This window comes from Protopterus annectens, chromosome 6.part0, assembly GCF_019279795.1.
Source record: "Protopterus annectens isolate FY-2018-M chromosome 6.part0, PAN1.0, whole genome shotgun sequence".
Lineage (NCBI taxonomy): Eukaryota > Metazoa > Chordata > Ceratodontiformes > Protopteridae > Protopterus > Protopterus annectens.
The window spans coordinates 220,434,365-220,455,081 of record NC_056737.1 but is presented as its reverse complement, the minus strand read 5'-3'; the positions used below and the strand labels follow the sequence as shown (position 1 = coordinate 220,455,081).

The 20,717-nt window shown below is 39.0% G+C and overlaps 1 protein-coding gene across 1 annotated transcript in view; it reads left to right on the top strand.

Annotated features, from left to right (window-relative positions):
• MAP3K9 (mitogen-activated protein kinase kinase kinase 9) overlaps positions 1-20,717 on the top strand; it is a 1,255,777-nt gene that overhangs the window by 786,208 nt on the left and 448,852 nt on the right. The window contains exon 7 of the mRNA XM_044073971.1: positions 14,845-14,970. Coding sequence (XP_043929906.1) covers positions 14,845-14,970 — 126 coding nt within the window. The remainder of the gene's footprint in view (positions 1-14,844; positions 14,971-20,717) is intronic.

Genomic DNA, 20,717 nt, shown 5'->3' with positions numbered 1-20,717 from the left:
AGATGAAAACTAAGGCAGAATGGATCTCAGATAAGGATCTGAAACAGGAGATGTTTGAATTACTCGACTTTTCTGCTCAGGTTGCCAAGAGCTCCAAGAAATGTGGCATCATGCAGGGCAAAAGCTAAATGGTCTGTTATTCAGAAACTTGCCTGGTTGAGGACTTTGCCACCACTATACCATGTAAGAACAGAGCTCCTTAAAGCACCCCTGGATAAGGACCTCCTTTTTGGATCCCATGCTTGAGGTATTTTCAAGATGGTGGAGCAGAAAGACAAAACTATGCAATTTGTCAGTCAGCTTTTTCAGGGGGGAAGCACCAATGTTCAGCAGGAATTACCTATTCAGCAGAGAGTGGAAAGCAAATCCTATGGATCAGCTTGATGGCCACCAGGGCTTTGATTTCTAGTGGGATCCACTATATCTCGGCTGGGTTACCACTTCCACATGCAAGTCCACCCAAACTCAGTCCACCATTATTGATTCCCTTTCTTCCTGTCTTAGAGAAAATGGGTGGATGCTTAGCCTTCCATGTTCAAAACTAAAAAAATGTTGCCCAGGATCAGTGGGTTCTGAAGATTCCTCATTATGATTACAGGTTAAAGTTCCAAGTAACTCCAAAGTGCATGATGAATCCCTTTTGTTCCAGAAGACCATCTTAGTCTAATATCTTGCTAAGAGAGATGCTGGAGGAAGTATCCATAGAAAGAGTACTCACAGGAGAGGAGAGCACAGGCCTCTATTTAGGACTCTTCCCGGTATTGAAAGAGAGGCAGGAATGTACATGGAGGCCCATTCTGAACCTATCTCACCTAAACAAATTTCTAATTGTTCAAAAGTTCAACATGATAACCTCCTGGGCCTTCTATCTGTTCTATCCCTCAATTCCTCATGATCGCACTAAACTTAAAGTATGCATGCCTCCATATGTCCATTGCCAAAGACTACCAAAAGTTCCCCAGGTTTGCTTTGGGAGGTAGGGGCACTACCTGTTCTATTTCTTGCCTTCTCACTTGTCTGCTGTGCTCATAGTCTTTACCAAATGACTGCCTCTGTCCTGCAAAAAGCTACTGCTAAAGGGCATTCACATTTATTCTTTCCCAGATGACTGTCTTATCCAGGCTGAAGGAAGGTGTAGCATAGGCTTTGGACTTTACCCTGAATTGTTTGTGATGTCTTGGTGGGCCTCCTAGACAGTATAGTGAAGTCCAGCTTCACTCCCACAAAGTTCCTGGTCTTCTTGGGTGCTCATCTAGACATGGATTTTCAAAAAAGCCTTCCTTCTAGATGACAAAGTTTCCTCTTTGATCCTGTAATTTTAGAATATTCTTCAGCAGTGCACGGTTTCAGCCTAGGAGATTTTTCAATGTTGGGCTACATGACATCCTGCATTCTGATGTGTTTTAAGTCCAGCTGCACATGAGGAAATTCCCGTGGTGATGCCAGTATTATCAGCCTTTGGAGACAAAGATTCACCTGCTACCTTACATCAGAAAGGAAATCAATCTCATATTGGATAGAACAATTGCATCTCAGTCCAGGCCTGCCATTCAATGCAGCCCAGACCACAGTGACTTTCAGGACAGACTCTTCAGATCAAAAAGAATGCATCAGGTTGAGTGAGCATGACGTCACCTTGAGAAGTCCAAACAGAGACATGTAGAGGGTTTGTAGGTTCCCTGTGTTCTGGTTAAGTTCATGCCCACTATTAATAAATCTGAATTCATCATTTTCTCCTCCAACAAGGCTGCCTTAGAGGTAGTTTCCCATACCAAGTAACTTGACGTAACCTTAGATAACAACTTAACCTTCGACCAACACATCTACGACAACATAAAAAAAAGCACCGAAAACTTAGTACCCTGTACCGACATAAACATTTTTTAAACTACTCTACTAGAAAAACACTCACCCATACTTTTCTCCTACCTGCTCTCCTCTATGGCACCCCCATTCTAACAAACATGTAATCCTCATTAAAAACTAAAATGGAGAGCTGCTATAACAAAATTGCTAAATTTATGACTAAGGCAATACATTCTTCCCATCACTGTCACTCATTACAGTCCTTGAACTAGCTAGAACTCCCACAACACCTCACATACATACAGCTACCTACAGCATATAAACTTATCTATAATTCCTCCAGATGCCCAGCACTTGCTCCACTTGACTCTTCATCAACCAGACCGACCTCTGAGATCTGAAAATCAATCACTTATCCAAGTTAAGAGACCAAAACTCCCTGCAGGCCAATACCTCTACTCTTTCACTGTAGTTAAACTCTGGAATGCCCTTCCACCTTCTCTCTGGACCATAAATAATGCCTCATCATTCAAAAAAATCACTTCACTAACATCGCTCCTCTCAATGGTTATGCCCATGCACTATCCCCAATTCTTCGGTAACCTGATTCCTGACTTGACTCATCTCTCAGATACCCACACTCTTCTTCACTTTTCCTAATTAAGTAATCACACTTAATTACAACACAGTGTGCCTCATCCTGCCTCACATGGTAAAAAAAAATTGTGTATGTGTAGATTATTCTAATCTGCCTGATATACTGTATAACTTGCTATGCATCCACGTCTTCCATAAAATATAGCCATATATTATCTATGTTACTTCTGACTCTTATGACGTTACTCTTGTATATTGTTATATGTTGTTATTAACTTTCTAAACAAATTCTTTATTATGTACATTGTTTTTGGAGCTTTTCTCCCCGGGCCTCCACTGAAAATGGGCTCACACCAGCCCAATGGACTTTCCTTGTTAACAAAAGCAAATAAATAAATAAATGATCAGTCTCATATGCAAAGCCATGAAAAGACTTGTCAGACTTATGGATCTGTAATTGCATGGGTCTGTGGAAAGGCCTCCCTTATGCAGGGGAATGGCTGTAGCTGTTCTCCATTCGCTTGGTACAATACCTGTATGAAGGCTGAGATTGAACAGTGTTGTTAGGATTGTGGCTGAATTGCTTTATGCTATTTAAGATTTATTTTTTATTTTATTTTACATTTGTTTACCGGGCTAGTCCAACTGGATATAAATCCGTTTTCAGCAGAGGCCCGGGGAGAAAAGCTCCGCAATGATTAATACATTACTTCATTTACATAATGCAAATACAATTTTGTAAAAGGTACTTAAGCAGGGAGAAACAAAATACAAACAGAACAATTTAACAATAATGAAAGATTGGGGAAGTAGAAAAATAGAATTAATAGATGTAAGCATACAGGGGGTGATAGAAAATATAGGATCTGGAGATGAGAGAAAAGAGAGAACAATTAGTGAGCAACATCAAAAAAAGGCAGGGGATAAAGGATTTAGTCTGGTTTGGTACAAGGACATAGCCAATGAGTGTTAAAGTATTGTTTAAGGTTAGTTTTGAATTGGTGGGGAGAGGTAGCTAGTCTTAGGTTGTTTGGAAGGGCGTTCCATAGTTTTCCGATGGAATTGGCAAAAAGAGCATCACCACCTGAATTATTGGATTTCGTTGTATGAACCAGGACACTATTAGAGGATCGAAGACTATTTAGATTAGAGTAGGGGGTTAAAAGATTGTGTAGTGAGGGGGGGTTTTCTGGCTCTTTGATAATTTTATAAGCTTCAGTAAGTTGGTTAAACTTGAGAAGGTTGGGGAGTTCTAACCAGCCTAGATTTCTTAGGTTAACGCAATGATGAGTTCGATAAGGTTTCCCAGTTACAAATTTGGCAATATGGTTATAAGCTACAGAGAGTTTATTGAGCTCAGTTTTTTTGAGGAAGGAAAGTACCGGAGAAGCGTAAAGTAGGGTGGAGAGAAGGTGAGTGCGATCTATAGTTAGTTTAGTATGGGGCGTAAGAAAGTTCTTAATTCTATACATGGAACCAAGTTTCTTGTTAACAGTTTTTATAGTTTGGCTAATGTGAATATCAAATTTGAGCTTGTGGTCAATTGTGACTCCTAGTAGTTTGGTGTTAGAAACAGGCTCAATGATGGTCCCATTTGTGGACTGAACGTGGAAGGCCGTATTATTAAAGAGTGGAGGGTGTTGCCCTAAAGAAGAGGCTAGGGTGGGGAGAATTAGTAGTAGGTTAGTTTTTTCGGGTTTAGGATAAGTTTCCGTTCAGTGAACCATAATTCCACTGCAGTAAAGCAGTGTTGGGTGGCTTTCTGGAGGTTATTAAGAGAGAGATCCGAGCAAATCAACGAGAGTCATCTGCATATTGAATGCAGGTGGCTTTGGGGATGGCTGAATGGAGATCATTTATAAATACAGAGAATAGAAGGGGCCAAGTATGGAACCTTGGGAACTCCTATTGTGTTAGGTAGTAGGTGAGATAGTTTACTTTGCCACTGAACTGCCTGTTGTCTACCAGAGAGGTAAGCCTTGAACCAGTTTAGGGCAGGTCTATCAAGGTGAAGGTTTTCAAGAGTTTGTAGTAAGAGTTGATGATTGACCATGTCAAAGGCTTTTGACAGATCAAGAAATAGAGCAGAAGTAATTAGTTTGTTGTTACGGTTACTGTTGATTGTATCAACAAAGGAAAGGAGGGCAGTAGTAGTACTATGATGGGGGCAAGAGCCATGTTGAGTTTTGGATAAAAGATTATTTAGAGTGAGATAATGTAGGAGTTGTTTGTGAGCACATCTTTCCATTATTTTTGCTATAGGTGACAATATTGCTATCGGTCGGTAGTTAGAAGTTTCTGTGGAGGAACCACCCTTATGAAGAGGGATGACGTAGGATATTTTCCAAAGAAAGGGGATTTTGCCTTCGGTTATAGTCCTGTTAATTAAGATTGAAATGGGGTAGGCTACAGCATCTGATGCTATTTGTAAATATTCAGCAGGGAGTCGATCGGCCGATAGAGTGGATGGTTTAAGTTTTTTCAATAGGGTTCTAATATAGGAGGTGGATATTGGTTGAAAGTTAAAGGCAGGTGGAGCATTGGTAACAGCAGTAGTAATGGAGGAGGAAGAAGAAGGTAGCTGACTGGCTAGTGACTGGATGGTCTCGGTGAAAAAAGTGTTGAAGGCATTGGCCACTTCTACAGGATCTTTACCAATAAATAAAGATGCATCCAGGGATATCATCCGGACCCATCGATGCAGCATTTTTAGCTTTTTAGGACTCTGTCTTGTGTGATAGCTGGAGGTGACCCAGTTTCAGGAATATCTTGAGGGACAGACTGAGGGGAGAGAGTGGTAAAGTTAGAGCTAAATGTATCAGCCAGTAGGTTCGCTTTATCTTCAGCCTCATCACACTGCTGTGTTCTGTTTTGAGATTGTGAATTAACTAAAAAATGGCTTGTGATTGTCTTTAGCTTGGGTAGTTGTTTTGGCCTCAAACTTGGCTTTGGTGAATTTCATTAAGCTCCCGAGTTGTTTATTTCACTGACAAGGGGTCTAACTTTCTGGCAATTACTCTTCTTACTTTTGGTCAAAGTTCTTTTCCTTTTATTATAAAGTTTGTTGATATTTTGATTTCATCATGTGGGTTTGTTTCTGGGGTTTGTCCTGCACTTGTTCCTATGGGGTACTGCTGCATCTGTGCAGCCATTTACATGCTGATATAGTGTGGTGGTTCACATTTTTGCGTATTCAGGAGAGTTAAATGTTCTTGATGGGGACTTGAAGCTTGCCAATGTATCACTTAGGAGAAGTTAGTTTGTCTTGAAATTTCTAAAGAGAGTTTGTTTTTAGCTTTGGGAGTGTCAAATTTCTAAAGGTACCTTGGATGGCAGGGATCTCTGTTCTCAGTTTTATTCGAAGAAGACTGCTTTCTGGTCATACCTAACAATTGATTGAAGATATGTAAGGGATGGTACAATATGCTCGCATATTACCAGCCAATCCATTCAGAGACAGACCACTAAGTAGGCATACAAGGAACATTGTTTTGTGGTGTAGGCTACGTCTAAAGGATTAGACCTCCCTTATAACCATGTCTATGATGTATTAGAATATTTGACTGATATCTTTGAGTCAGGTCTGTCTTTTAGCTTCATTAAGTCTTTTATGTATTTTCATAGGTTGGGACTAGGCTATCGGCCCTAGGGCCTATACAAGCCTAGCCATAACAATTCCCTGGTTATTTCTTCCCACAATATTTACTTCTCTGGACCCCTGTCTAGCAGGACGACTGACATCCTATCTCCCATCCAATCATCAAGGTTCCTTTTGAAGAGGGCCAAGGAGGCGCACTGCTTGACATGTATGGGCAGTCTATTCCAGAGTATGGGGAGTCTCTGGGTCAGGAACCTATCCCTCCAACATGTTTTGTTCATTGTGATGACAAGGTTTAGATCCCTGGAGCGTGTGGCTCTGAGGGATTGGGATTTCTTTAAGTGGAGCATGTCCAACAGCTCAGGGTTTGACATGGCCTTGTATGTTAAGCAGAGATCGCCTCTGAGTAGACGATATGCCACAGAGTATAGCTGGAGTTTTTTTAGACGGTCAGCATATGGCATCTGCTTTAGGCCTGTGATTCTTTTAGTGAGATATTTCTGTGGCCTTTCCAGCTGTTGCAGGTGTCTTCTGAGGTACATACCAAACGGGGCATTATACTCTATAATGGGTCTAATGAGGGATGAGTACAGTGGGACAATGACCTCCTTTTTTCCGGGTGAAAAGGCCTTAGTGATGAGGTGTGCCACATAGAAGGATTTCCTGACTGTTGTGGTGATGTGGTTATCGAAAGTGAGACCACTGTCCACCTGTGTCCCTAAGTCTCTCATCACACTTTTGATGTTTAGTGTACTGCCACCTATGTGGTAATTCATGGGTACATGTTTTTTTCCAAAGTGGATAACTATACATTTCTTGGCATTAAGCTTGAGCCCATGGATCTGGCACCAGGCATCTGTTTCTGTAAGGTCCTTTTGTAGAATATCCACATCATTTGGGGATTCAGTAATGGCTCCCAGTTTGCAGTCATCTGCAAACTTTGTTAGCTAGAGTCCCTTAGTGTTGATCTGTGCTTCAGAAAAGTAGATGTCAGACAAGAGTGGTCCCAGGACTGAACCCTGAGATACTCCACTTGTCTGGAGATGGATTTGGAGTCGGCTACTTTTACAGTCTGGGTTCTGTCAGTAAGCCAGTTGGCAACCCATCGAGTGACATAGCGATTTATGCCCAGCTTAGTAAGTTTATCTATGATTCCAGAGTGGGAGGTGGTGTTGAAGGCCTTGGCGAGGTCCATATAGGCTATGTGGACTGCTTTACCCTCATCCACAGCTCTGGAGACTGATTCGAAGAAGTCAATCAGATTCAGGAGACAAGATTGGCCCTTCACAAACCCAAACTGGGTGGGGTCCAGTGTTTGAAGGTTGCCAATGTCTTTGTTTATAAGTTCCATGATAATGCGTTCCATGCCCTTGCAGATCAGGCTTGTCCGACTGATGGGACGGTAGTTCCCGGGATCCAAGGTGGATCCCCCCTTGTGGAGTGGGATAATTGTAGCTGTGCGCCACTCAGTGGGCACGAAGCCTGAGGTGAGGCTGTGATTAAACATGACACTTAGGTGAGGTGCCAGTTCATTTTGTATAGTTCATGTAATACACAGCCTGGGATGTCATCTGGTCCCATGGATGTTGTATTCTTAGCTTTGGAGAGTGCGGTTTCTACCTGTGTGGCCGTGATTACCGGAATTTGTCAATCTTTTGGTATTGAGATGGCCCCTTTAGGGGGTGAGAGGGGGTGAAGTTGCCACTAAATTGAGTGGTAATATCATTGAGATCAGTATATTTAATACCATTCTGTTGTAGCTCAGAGCAGATCTGAGCATTGCCATTTAGATTCTTGACATAGAATATATACTATAGAATGCCTTGTGGTTGTCTTTGGAATCTTTGTCAATTTTATTTTCGTAACTAGCTTTTGAGGATTTTATGAGGGATCTCAGCTTCTTACTGAGGCTGGTGAGGGAGTTTTTATTTTATCGGGGGATATGAATTAATTCATTAGCGTAATTTAAGATATGCAACATTTTTCTTAAGAGTACATTTCAGCTCAAACCTCTTCCTTAAGGGCACTCAATTCTGCCTTGGTACCTCAATTTTTTTTTGTAAAAACAAGTCTGACTCCCTTTAAACTAGCAGAAAAGTACATTGTATATGTTTTTCATTGAAGTCTGTCTCCTTATCAGCAGATACTTCAGCAAAAATTATTTCTGAGATTCAGGCTTTGTGTGTAGAGCCTCTTAACCTTGTTTTCCATAAGGACAGTGTGTACGTGTGATGAAACCCTGCATTTATTCCCAGATTCAACATTGAAACTAATGTAAATCACTGTGTTAGTTTGGATGTGGTTTTTCTAGTGTACTCATAGAGAAGAATACCTATTATACTGTTTAGATTTTCCAAAACAAGGCAAACGGTAGGAGAAAACACACGAACTTGCCAGTAATGACCTCTTCACGTCTTCTTTATTAATGTCACCATAAACATTGTGCTCACATTAATGTTAACTTACACACTGCATTTTTGTTTCCAAGTCAAACTTCATCAGATGCCAAAAACTCACGATCTGTTAATTTTTGCCTTGTTTTGGATTTTGCGTTCATGTTTGCAAATTTTCTCCCTTTTCAATGACTGTTTAGATTTTCACAAACATTTGACATTTTTATTTAAGTTGGTCAGTGTTGACCAGGGTGACTTTGAAGACATATGTGTTTCTTATTCTGCAAACACACTAGAATCTAATGTATCTAAGATACACTCTGAGAGCCAACAAGGTAAGTGCAACACTTTTGTTATGAAAAATACAAAAAAGCCCTAGCAAGAAAGCCTACATTCAGCTAGAGTGGTGGGCATTTTTTCAGGCTTTCTCTAAGAATGTTGAGTTGGCACAAGAGTTGTGCAAGTGCAACGTGGGTTTCTCTGCATACTTTTGCAAGGATGTGATCTCCATGTGTAGACCTTTTTCAGGATAACTGTTGTCCATTTGATCTTTTCTTGATTTCCAGCCCAAAGGATGAGTTAAGGACTCTGTCCAGGTGGTTGAAACAGATGGAAAAAGCCACCTTAGATATAAAAGTTATGTTCTTCTGACAACATTGGATCTCAGTGAGTTGTCTGTGTTTGCCCTCTTCAGCATTAATACCCTGATTTCCCCTACCTTTCTAATATAACACTTGTGGGGTTATATTTTATCTTTTTCTTTCTGGGTGCTTTTTATCCTAGTGGTTGCTCTCCATCAGGCCAAGTGCTAGAGAGATTTTGACTATGTGGTTTTACAATAAATTTAACCTGTTTTTTGAGATAAATACTAGCCTTTGGTGGTTGCTGTGGATTTTTCTCTTCTTTGGTGTGGAATCTCTAACCTGCAGTCCAAATAAATTATTGGCCTATTCCCATTCTATTACCTTTCCCTCTCTTATTTGCTCCCAATACCTTAGTTCTTTTGTCATTTTTTTCCAATAAATTCCAGCACCTTCTTGCCTATTGTCTGTGTCCCTAATTGCAGTCATCCCTGTCAGCATAATCACCTTTCTCCATTCTCACATTTGCTTAGTTCTTGGAATACTTTCTGCTACCTTGTGAACATAATATTTTGCATGGTTATTGTTGTTCTCCTTAAATATCTGCATCCACAATCATAGTCTGTACTTAAGCTATCCCCCATTTCGTCATCCCTTTCTGCTTTGAATTATAGGTTTCTGCTTGTGCTATATATAGAAGCCTTAACTGTGTAGGTCTGAAATACCCCTTCAAATTGGGTATTTCCAAACTGCCCTGTTCTGTTGGAAGAATCAGCTTATTCCCACTTACTCTTGCCATCTTCCACTCCCAGATAAAATCCTTTGGCTCTTTATTATTTGCTGTCCATAACTTCTCCTCTGGTTGATAAAATATGCCTGATCTGTGTATAAACCGAAAGGGACTAAAAATGTTTTAATTGCTTGTATCTTGCTATCCACATCCATATAACAGAGCTTCCAGTTTCTCAATTTTTGTATTATCTTTTGTTTAAGTCTCTTCCCACATATCCTTAGCTACCACATCAGAATCCTCCTAAGTACTTCATTTTATCATGTCCCCATAAATATGTATATTGCTGAACCAAATCACATGTACATAATTTGCAGCTATCGGCTTTGTTTTGGTTCCATTAATTTTATGTCCTGAAAAGTTTTGAAACTGCCTCAAAATGTTCCACGGCACTAAAATGTCCTTTTCTGGTTTTATCAGGTATAAAATAATATCTGCAAATAAAGCCATCTTTTCTTGACTTCCATACCAATAATATCCTTAATTTTCCGAGTCCCTTATTTCTTTGCCAGCAGTTCTAAATATAATGCAAATAACAAAGAGGAAAGAGGACACTCCTGCCTTGTTCTTCTGCTCCAACAGAAATTATCGGAGAGGAACCCACCCCACTTTAATTTTCACTTCTGATCCCTCATACAGCCTCCTAATCAACCTTATAATTTTATCAGGAAATGCAAATGCTTCCATTGCCCTGCTCATAAACTCTCAGGTTACTCTGTTAAATGCTTTCTCTATCAAGACCCACCACCAACAGTGGCATTTTCTTGCATTCTGCTTCCCTCTGGATTATCATTGTTCTGTTAACGTTGGCAGATGCTTGCTTTCCCTCCACAAAACCACATTGATCCATATCTATGAATTTTGGCATCACCTTTGACATTCTTATAGCCGTTATAGACATGAACACTTCATAATCATGGTTTAGTATTGAAATGAGCATGTATGAAGCTGGGTCGTATTGGTCTTTACACTCTTTAGATATTCCAGCCACCACCGCTTTCTTCTAGGATGTTGATGCTTCTGCTCCTTCTCTTAAAATATTATTAAAACATTTCAGATCTTTCAGTTTTTTTCCCTCCTAGCTTCCAAACTTGCATAGGAATAACATCTGTTCTTGGGGAATTTCATGTGGATTGGTTGTACATCACAATTTTTATCTCATCTCCTCCTGTACTAACTGCTAGTAATTGAGCCTCATCTACCTGTCTCTATCCTTGGCATATTTCATTCTTCCAGAAACATTTCCATTTGTACCTTTTCTTGATTTTCATATTTCTCTGCTTTATACAGACTTTCATAAAATTTCCAAAATATTTCTAGTACTTCTAGAGGATCTCTTGTTATCTTCCTTGTTATAGGCACCATAAGGTTGGCAACAACCCTTTCTACTTTCTGTTGCCTGAGTCATTGTGCTAAACGTTTTTGTGCTCTTGAGTCATTAAAAAACAGTTGCTCAACAACAATTTTTCTAATCTCATGCATGTTATTGAGGTAATCCCTTATTTTCTGTGTAGCATTTTGCAATTGCTCCTCTTCTTCTTCTGTGAGATTCCCCCTATTCTGCAATGATTTAACTTTTGTCAGCCCCTCCAAATTCTTGTTCCTTCTCAACCACATTTCTTTACTTTTATTTCAACTTATTTTTTAAACTCCAGTTTAATTTTATCCCACACCCTAGGTATATTTTCAGAAGAAAATTCTATCTTCTCTATTAACTCCTGAGTAATTTCCACTACCCATTCCTTAAATTCCTCTCATTTCTCAGGAACATGCATGTTTAATTGAAAGTTTTGATATGCATCCAATAACTATTTCAGATCATGTGCCAATAATAGCTAAAATAAAAGTGTAGGGTAATGAAGTAAAAGTGAGACACTGGCACTTTCTCACCTATCTGTTGAATAGCTATTGGCACTTCACATTTTTAATATAGTTCATTACTCTTTCTTTTTTGTATGTATCTGTGAGACAATTAACATTTAAAGATAATATAGAAAGCATCATTATGTTAAGTTATTACCATCTTTTAAGTGTAACAGCTTTTAGTTTTTTGTTAAGTATCTAGTTCCATGTATTGTGTTACATGCATACACTAATGTTTGGCAGGTCTCTTGTCGTATCCATTTGAGCCTATGTCATATCTTGCAAAACATTTTATTTATTGAAAATCCTCAAACAAAAAACAAATACACCCCAATACACCCCTAAAATCTGTTAATACTATCACACAAAACTATGTACATCTTCAAATATTGAAGTTTTACCCTCCTAATAGGAACAACTGCCCCAAACTGACAGCCACATTCATAGGCTTGGGTTAACCTAAGTAGGATTTCATCTTTAGTATTAAAGGTCTACGTTGCTTCCTCATGGTCAGGTTTGGAGCATACACATGATGTGTGCCCTTTCAATTAATAACTCCTGCTGTGGAATACCAGTCCAGTTGCTTATTTTTGCTTTCATAAAGTTAATACAGTCAGTTCCTTTCTCTGGTATAGCTGAAAATCTTAGGTTTTCCCTATGTGCTCTGTCCTCTAATTCTTTTATGTTTTGAAGCGTCTCCTTTTGTGCAGTCTCATATTCAGTCAGCCTTTTCTTCATTTCGACCTGTGATTTTTGCAGTTTTGTCACCTCATCTGAATATCTAACAGCTCTGAGTACATTTGGCTTATTTTTTCTACTAGGTTACTGGAAGTCGTGTCTTGCACCAAAGCTGGAGCTTGCTCTGCTTTTTGTTGAACAGCTGGAGAATTCTTAGGTTCATAGGTGTGTACTAGGCTAATGGTCCTGGAGCCTTTACAAGCCTAGCCCATGGGATTACCCTGGCATCATGCCACCCGACCTAAGTTCCCAGTGCCTCTGTCGAGTAGAGCCATTGGAGTGATCCCTAGGGTAAATTTTCTATTTCCCATCCACTCATCAAGATTTCTCTTGAGAAGGGCCAGTGAGGTGCTCTGTTTGACATGTATGGGAAGTCTATTCCATAGCATGGGCAGTCTCTGGGTTATGAACCTGTCCCTCCAGCATGTTCTGTTGATTGTGGTAATGAGGTTGAGGTCTCTGGAGCGTGTGGTGTGGAGGGATTGAGATTTCTTTAGATTAACATTTCTAACAGAGCTGGGTCAGACATGGCTTTGTAAGTCAAGCAGAGATCGCTTCTAAGTAGGCAATGTGAGGCAGAGAATAGTTGGAGGTTTTTTGAGTCTGTCCATATAGGACAAGTGTTTAAGGCCTAGGATCCTCTTTGTGAGGTACTTTTGTGGCCTCTCCATTTGTTGCAGGTGTCCAGTGAGGTACATGCCAAATGGGGCACTGTACTCAATGATTGGCCTAATGAGGGAAGAGTAGAGGGAGACAATGACCTCTTTCTTCCTGGATGCAAAACCCTTAGTAATGAGATGTGCCACATAGAAGGACTTTCTGACCACAGTGGCAATGTGGTGGTCAAAAGAGAAGTTGCTGTCAACCTGTGTTCCCAGATCTCTTATAACGCCTTCTGTGTTCAGTGGACTACTGTTGATGTGGTAATTCATGGGAAATGGGTTTTTCCCAAAGGGGATGATGACACATTTTTTGGCACTGAGCTTAAGGCTGTGGTTCTGACACCAGTCGTTGGGCTCAGTTAGGCCTTTCTGTAGGATATCCAAATCACTTGGGGAGTTAATAATAGCTCCCAACTTTCAATCGTCTGCAAACTTTGTCAGCCAGATTCCCTTTGTGTTGGCCTGGACTTCAGAGAAGTAGATACCAAACAGGAGAGGACCCAGGACCAAACCCTGTGGGACTCCACTCATGACTGGTCAGCAGTCTGACTTGGAGTTAGCTACTTTCACAGTGTGGGTTCCATATGTGAGCCAGTGTGCAACCCACCTAATGATATAGGGGTTGATGGCTAGCTTAGTGAGTTTTTCTATGATTCATGAGTGGGGAATGGTATCAAAGGCCTTGGCCAGATCAAGGTAGGTGTACGAACCACTTTGCCTTCATCCACAGCTTTGGTGCCTGACTCAAAGAATTGACCAGGTTAAGCAAGGCATGATCTACCCTTCACAAAACCAAACTGTGTGGGGTCCGGAGTTTGGAGAGTCCCTGTATCCTTGTTTATTAGGTCCATGATGATGCGTTCCATAGCTTTGCATATCAGCCTCATCAGGCTAATAGAGCGATAGTTCCCAGGGTCTATAATCGCTCCTCCTTTGTGGAGAGGGATGACTATAGCAGTGTGCCATTCAGTAGGGACAAAGCCTGAGGTGAGGCTGTGATTGAACAGGGCACACAGGTGAGGTGCCATTCCACTCTGTAGTTCATGTAGAACACATCCAGGGATATTGTCAGGTCCCATAGAAGCTGTATTCTTGGTCTTGGACAGTGCTGTATTAACCTGTGCAGTAGTAATACTGGATGCCTGGCAATCTACTGGCATTGTGATTGATCCTTGGAGGGGGGGGGTAAATTTGGCACTGAATCTGTTGGCCAGTATATTGGCGATATCTGTTTGCTCGGTATACGAGGTACCATTGTGCAGTAGGTCAGAGAAAATATAAATAAATACATTCACAGCTGTACATGTTAGTATTACTCAATCTTTAATTAATGCACCAAGAAATAGGATTCCAAGAATGACTGTCATATCATATTTTAACAGGCCTTTCCTCTAACACTGAATTTGAGTCATTTTTACCTTCTGTGTTCTTCTGTTTTTGTTTGGCATACATGTTTTCTCTCAGTGAATGTAGTTTTATGCAGGTTATGGAGGCATCATGTGAAAAATCACAGGTGGCTTGACCTTTCGTATAACTGAACAAATTGGGCAAAGTAAGTATTCTAAATTGTGTTGTTTCGGCTGTGTTGTGTCAGCTGACTTGCAAAGAGAGACACATTCAGTTCCCCGTAAAGGAGACAGTGGTTGTGCCAAGTTTCATGCCACAATGATGGAATGGACATATGATGGGTATATGAAATAGATGCTGTGTTCTATAACAGTATGGGTGATGTGTGTACAGTTTATCTTGAGATGCAAAATTCTTTTCTAAGACTTTGGGTGTAACAGATTGAACTTAACCCATTTGTGTATGTTAGATTTTCAGCATAAGATCACAGTGCAGGCATCGCCAACACTTGACAAAAGGAAGTCTCTAATCAGCAGTGGCTCTGCCAGCCCTCCAGCAAGCCCAACCATCATTCCAAGACTCAGGGCAATACAGTGTAAGTCGGTACATTCAGACTGAATTTGCATCGGATGTTATTGTATCCATTGTACCATAATTACTGTGTAATATCATCACTGTTAATTTATTAAAATCATTTTACTACATTACCAGAGCAGTATGGATGACTTCTGACACCCAGAAGCTTTAAAGTGCCTTGATAATTTGCCATCAAAAGCTGTCTTGATGTGTTGTTGGCATATAAGGAACAAACATTGATTAGTGTGCTAAGCTGTTAGAGCATTTTCATAGTAGTATTGCTGTATTTTTACATCTTGTTTTGCAGAAGCATGCGACTGTCCTCCTAAAATGTCATTTTATCTGATAAAAATGTAATGTTGAGATGCAGAAATGTTGTGTTGCCTCCACCCAGCCCAGACACCTATGAATCTTGCTTTCCTCATGTGTTTCCATCTCTAAGTTTAAGTACGGCTAATAATTTGGTTAGTCTTCGATTTAGTATGGCTGTAAAGAGTTTGGTGAGTTTTATAAAGTGTTTATAAAGTGTATATTTTGTAAGTGTAGAGGAAGTTTGGTTATATAATGGAAGTTGTGTAACCAATTGGTATTTACTAAGTACTTATTTAATGCTATAATGTTAGTTCTGGTTTTAGGGTTGAATGAGAATAGTCTAGAAGGTGGTTTCCTTGAAAGAGTGTGAAGGGAGAAAGTAATGATAGTTAAGTAGTGAAGTAAACTTGATTTAGGAGGACTGCGCTAATAGGGCAACTTTTTTTTTACAGTGATTCTTTATATGTCCCAGTAACCACTGAAATACAGACTTATGCCAAGAATGTCTCTCTGCAGTTCTGTTTTCTCTACTCCTTCTCCACCTGATCTACTATAGCTACTGCTTAAAAATATGGACAGTTTGAGGAAAACATTCTAAATTTCCTGAATTTGTTGTCCTATTTTGGTATCTGATTCTGATAAACGTAGCCTTAATTTTTATCATCTCTTTCCTCTTCTATGTTTTTGACCCAACTTATCATTTTATCCACGACTTTACCATGTAGCTGTTCAGCACTTTAAGCACCCTACTTGCTAGTAATTTCTTTGTTGACAGCAGATTATTCTTACCTCCATTAATACCAGAATTAGTATAGGTAGTGTTTTGTCCATAAATTCTTTCAAACCCAAGGTTCTTGCCAAAGTTAACATCCCTTTGAATCTCAGACTCAAGGAACCATATAAACCAAATGTTCTGCCTAATTTGATTCCAAGTGGCCTACACATTACCACAGCTCATCTTCTCCCAGTATATTAGCTTAGTTTTTATTTCTGGTCAGAGCCCTAACCCCCCCCACACACACAGTTTTCCAGTAATATTGTAACCCATAAGCCAAAGTATATTATTACGTTATTTCAGATTCCTGTCATGCAGTAACTCTCCAAGTCCCCAGGACTTGTATGCTATAATGTGAACAGGAATAAACTCTATCAAACTCTTTTTTTATTGTTGCTCCTTAGCCTGGTCAGATATTTCCATTTAGCTTCATACGGTTTTGTCATTAGTAAATACAAAATGGTTAATTGATTTGTGTTGGTGTATAAATATGGATCTGGAATTTTTAATCCACAATATTTTTTCTAACCATAGGCTTTTCACAGGAGTCGGTTTCCTACTATATCAGACAAAAATTTGTTGTCATATTTTTAACTTACTTCTGGAAGTGACTTGCTGTATCTGTAGGGAACGACTGGAATATACAGACTAGAAAAGGGCACAAAAAAATGTTGATTAACTCCTCATTAATTTTAGTCACGGAGTCTTGTACTGATTTGCCAAACCAAATTCCTAGGTATGTAATATGTGAGGATTCCCACAATTGCTTATATTCCTTTTTCATTTTCATGATGATGAAATGTTTGTCAGTAGTCTTATGACTGAACTATATCAGATTTCACCAGGCTTAAGTAAAGAATATTCTGCCGCCTTCATGAAAATTCCAGCTACCTTCTTCAACAAGATGAATGTTTGACTAGCAAAATTCATATGGCACCCAAAAAGTACAAGAATTAGCTATAATAAACTAATACTATCAAAAGAAAAATGAACTCTCAGCCTTCCTGATTTTCAGCTGTACTATGGAATTATTAATGTTGGTCGCATCATGCAAATAACAAACCATGACCCAAAAGTCAATGAATGGTATCCACTATGGATTAAATTATTTCACCAAAATATTACAACATCTAAAGTTAACCCAAAAGCGATTCCCTTCTTAAATCAAGATATCCTTAACACAACAAAAATTCACCCAATCTTAATTAATAGCTGTGAAATTTTGAAGAAAGTACTGATATCAATAAATCTTAAAGACACGATTACTCTGCTGCAACCAATACATAACCCAGATATAAAATTAGCAAACTCCATGGTAAACCTAGATAAATACCCATTAATAAAAAATTATATAGTATGGGACTTATACCAAATACAAAACCTCTCAATGGAAAATATAATAAACCTACTTAGATCCAACAATAATTATAAAGTGATAATTAAACAAATCCTATACTTAGTATAATAACCAAAGATATCAATGTAATTGAGCAAGATGTCAAATTAGCACAACAAATTCAAAAATTGCTCTTAAGTAAAAAGAAAATGCTCTCAAATACATATAAATTAATAGCAAAAATTAAATATCAAAATACAATACTTTTCTCAAAGTTTTGGGAAGGAAAAGGTAATACCATAACACACAGAAGGAATCAACTGTTAGAGATTCTATGAAACTGGCGCCATATAAAAAAATTAATATACACCCAGATCATGATTTTTAATAATGCATACCATACACCTGTACACCTAAACAAATTCAATTCATCTAAGTCACCTTACTGTCCCTTATGTCCTAATAAAGAGCCAGATATCCTCCACATCTTCTGGAGCTGCAAAACAGTTTATAAACTCTGGTGCTCACTAAGATTACTCTTAGAGAAATCAGGCTATTCAAAATTCACTTTGTCATGGGAGACAGCAGTACTGCATATATTCAAAAGCAAGAATAATAATTTATTTAATCACATAATAATAACACTATGCACCCTATTAAAATCTTATGTAGCAAAAAACTGGATAGAAGGATAAAGACTAACCTGTTCAGAATACAAAAACATGGCCAAAAAACATATATTGGCTAAGAAGCTTTATACAAAAAGTCAGAAGAACCAAACATATCAGAATTACTGCAAAACATTAATTGATATATTATTGTAAATTGCAAAACAAATGCTAATAAAACAAAGATAGTAAACATATCTCTTAGTTGGGAGTAGTAACAGCATTATCTAAGGTGACAACTTTTTGTAAATATGTATAGGTTCATAGGTTCATAGATTAGTACTAAGCTAACTGCCCTTGCGAGCCATTTTAAGCCTAGCCAATTATCCCTTGTGAGACTCAAACCCTGCACCTTGTGTTTGTAAGGCAAACACCTTTACCATTAGGCCACCCACCTATAAGGTTTAGTAGAGTAGACTGATTTCTTTGTGTAGGTTGATGGTATACTTTATTTATTTATTGCATTTGATTACTGGGGTAGTCCACTGGGCCAGAAGAACCCATTTTCAGTGGAGGCCCGGTGAGAAAAGTTCCACATTTAACATATACAGACAAGAAATATGTTACAATGATACAGGATATATAATACAACAATAGCAAATACAACAACATTTGATTGCATACACTTAATTATTGACAGAGGTAAAATTGGAGACGGACATTATGATTAGATACAATAGATTAGTAACAGAAGGTAGATTGGAGACAAACAGTGAGGAAATAGCATATAGTCATGGATTGAAACTACGGAATAAAGGTAAATTAAATATTAAGTAAGATAAATAGCAGAGAAGAAAGAAAAACAGTATGGTAATGTAGGTGTACTGCAGGCTCAAAGTGAGAGGAAAAATGAGTTGGGATGGTTGAGAGAAAGGGAGATTAGAGTGGTTATAGAGAGAAGAGGAGAAAGATAGTGAGAGGGCCAAGTTATGTGGTTCTTAGTAGAGGTGCAAGTGCATCACCACTGCGAGGAGAGGTGAAGTTTAGGGGATTTTTTAAAGGTAGAGGCATTAGACGTGGCTCTGAGTGGAGGGGGGAGGTCATTCCATAGTTTAGAAGCAGTAGCAGAGTAAAGCATTTGGCCAGCAGAGAGCTTAGGTTTGTTGATATGTAACAGCATTTTGTTCTGTGACCTGAGGGTAATGATTAGGATGGTAGATGGTCAGTATACTAGTGAGAGATGGGTAGGCTGCTGGGAGGTAAATAAGTTTGTGGGCAGTATTAAGTTGTAGGTATATTAGGTGATGAAGGAGTTCAAGCCAGTCTAGTTGCTGCTGTGTGGTGCAGTAGTGGGTGGAGAATTTGGCATTTATAGCAAATTTGGCAATTTTATTGTAGCATGAATTGAGTTTGGTTTTTAGTGAGGACTGGATGTTAGTGAGGATGGGGGCACCTCATTTGTCACTATAACATAGAAGTGAAATGTTAAAATAATATTACCATAACTAACATAGCATAACCCTTTCCTTGTGTTTATCCAATACTGTATTCCTAGCTGTTTCGAATGTTATTTAGCAAAGTGTGTCTTATCTATTGAATAGCTTTCTCATGTTAAACATTCTGTAACATTCAACAATACCACATTTACATCTTGTTTATCTCCCTAGTTGTATTTTATCTGAGAAAATATTCATTAAAAAGTTATTTGAAAAAAAAGAAAAGAATATTCAGATCCTTAACAAGAAAGGATATTTTAATCCCCCCTTCCAGATTATGTATATGTTTCCATATCATGTCATATTGTAGCAGCCAGTGGATGTAAATGCATCCATCCATTAATCTACAAATCCTTTTTTCCCATTTTGTACATGGGGTTGGTGTGTCACTCCAAAAGCTGACAATCATACACAGCCAATGTTCACAGCCCTGGGTGGCCAGCCATGTTGCAGTTATTCTTCCATACCACACATACACACTCACACACATGGCCAGTTTAGACTGTCCAGTCCACCTACTGCATGTGTTTAGAATGTGGGAGCACCCAGAGAAAAAACATGAGAACATGGGGGGGGCATGGTGACTCTGCACAGAAGGCATCCCAGAATAGAATTGGACCAGAGGACCTCTTGCTGTGAGGCAATGTAATGACCCACTTTGTCACTGTGTGGTGTAAGTACAGTTCAGCTAAAACTGGTGACATGCTGCCAAATGCTTTCTTCACATCCATGCCCATTGTTACTAACTCGTTATTCTTTTGCTCAAGCCTTATTAGAAATCCTATTTTCAATGTATCATCAGATGGCTGATTCCTCCCCTTCCCCAAAAAAGACTCACTCTTCATTTTCAGGTAATTCCATCAAACTTTTACCAGTCTCACTGCCATAGTATAAATAATGGCAAATCTGGATCTCTAACCTCCTTTGATAAAACTATTAGTACAACTTGTGCTTTGATGATTGAAGTATCACTTTCTTATTAAGAACTTCATTAACACTCCCACTGTCTGGTAAGACCACCTTATCTATGTCTTGTCTCTGTAATTCTGATGGTGAGCCATCGTTGCCAACAGTTTTACTGTGTGTCTGACCATTCTTTTCCATCTGTATCTTCTCAAATGTCATATGGACTGTTACCTGATGTTTTTTCCCCCGGTATTAAAAAGAAGTGTGCTTCTCTCTCCTTTCTGATCTGCCAATAGCATACATTACAGTGTTTGTATTGTATTTCTTGTAAAC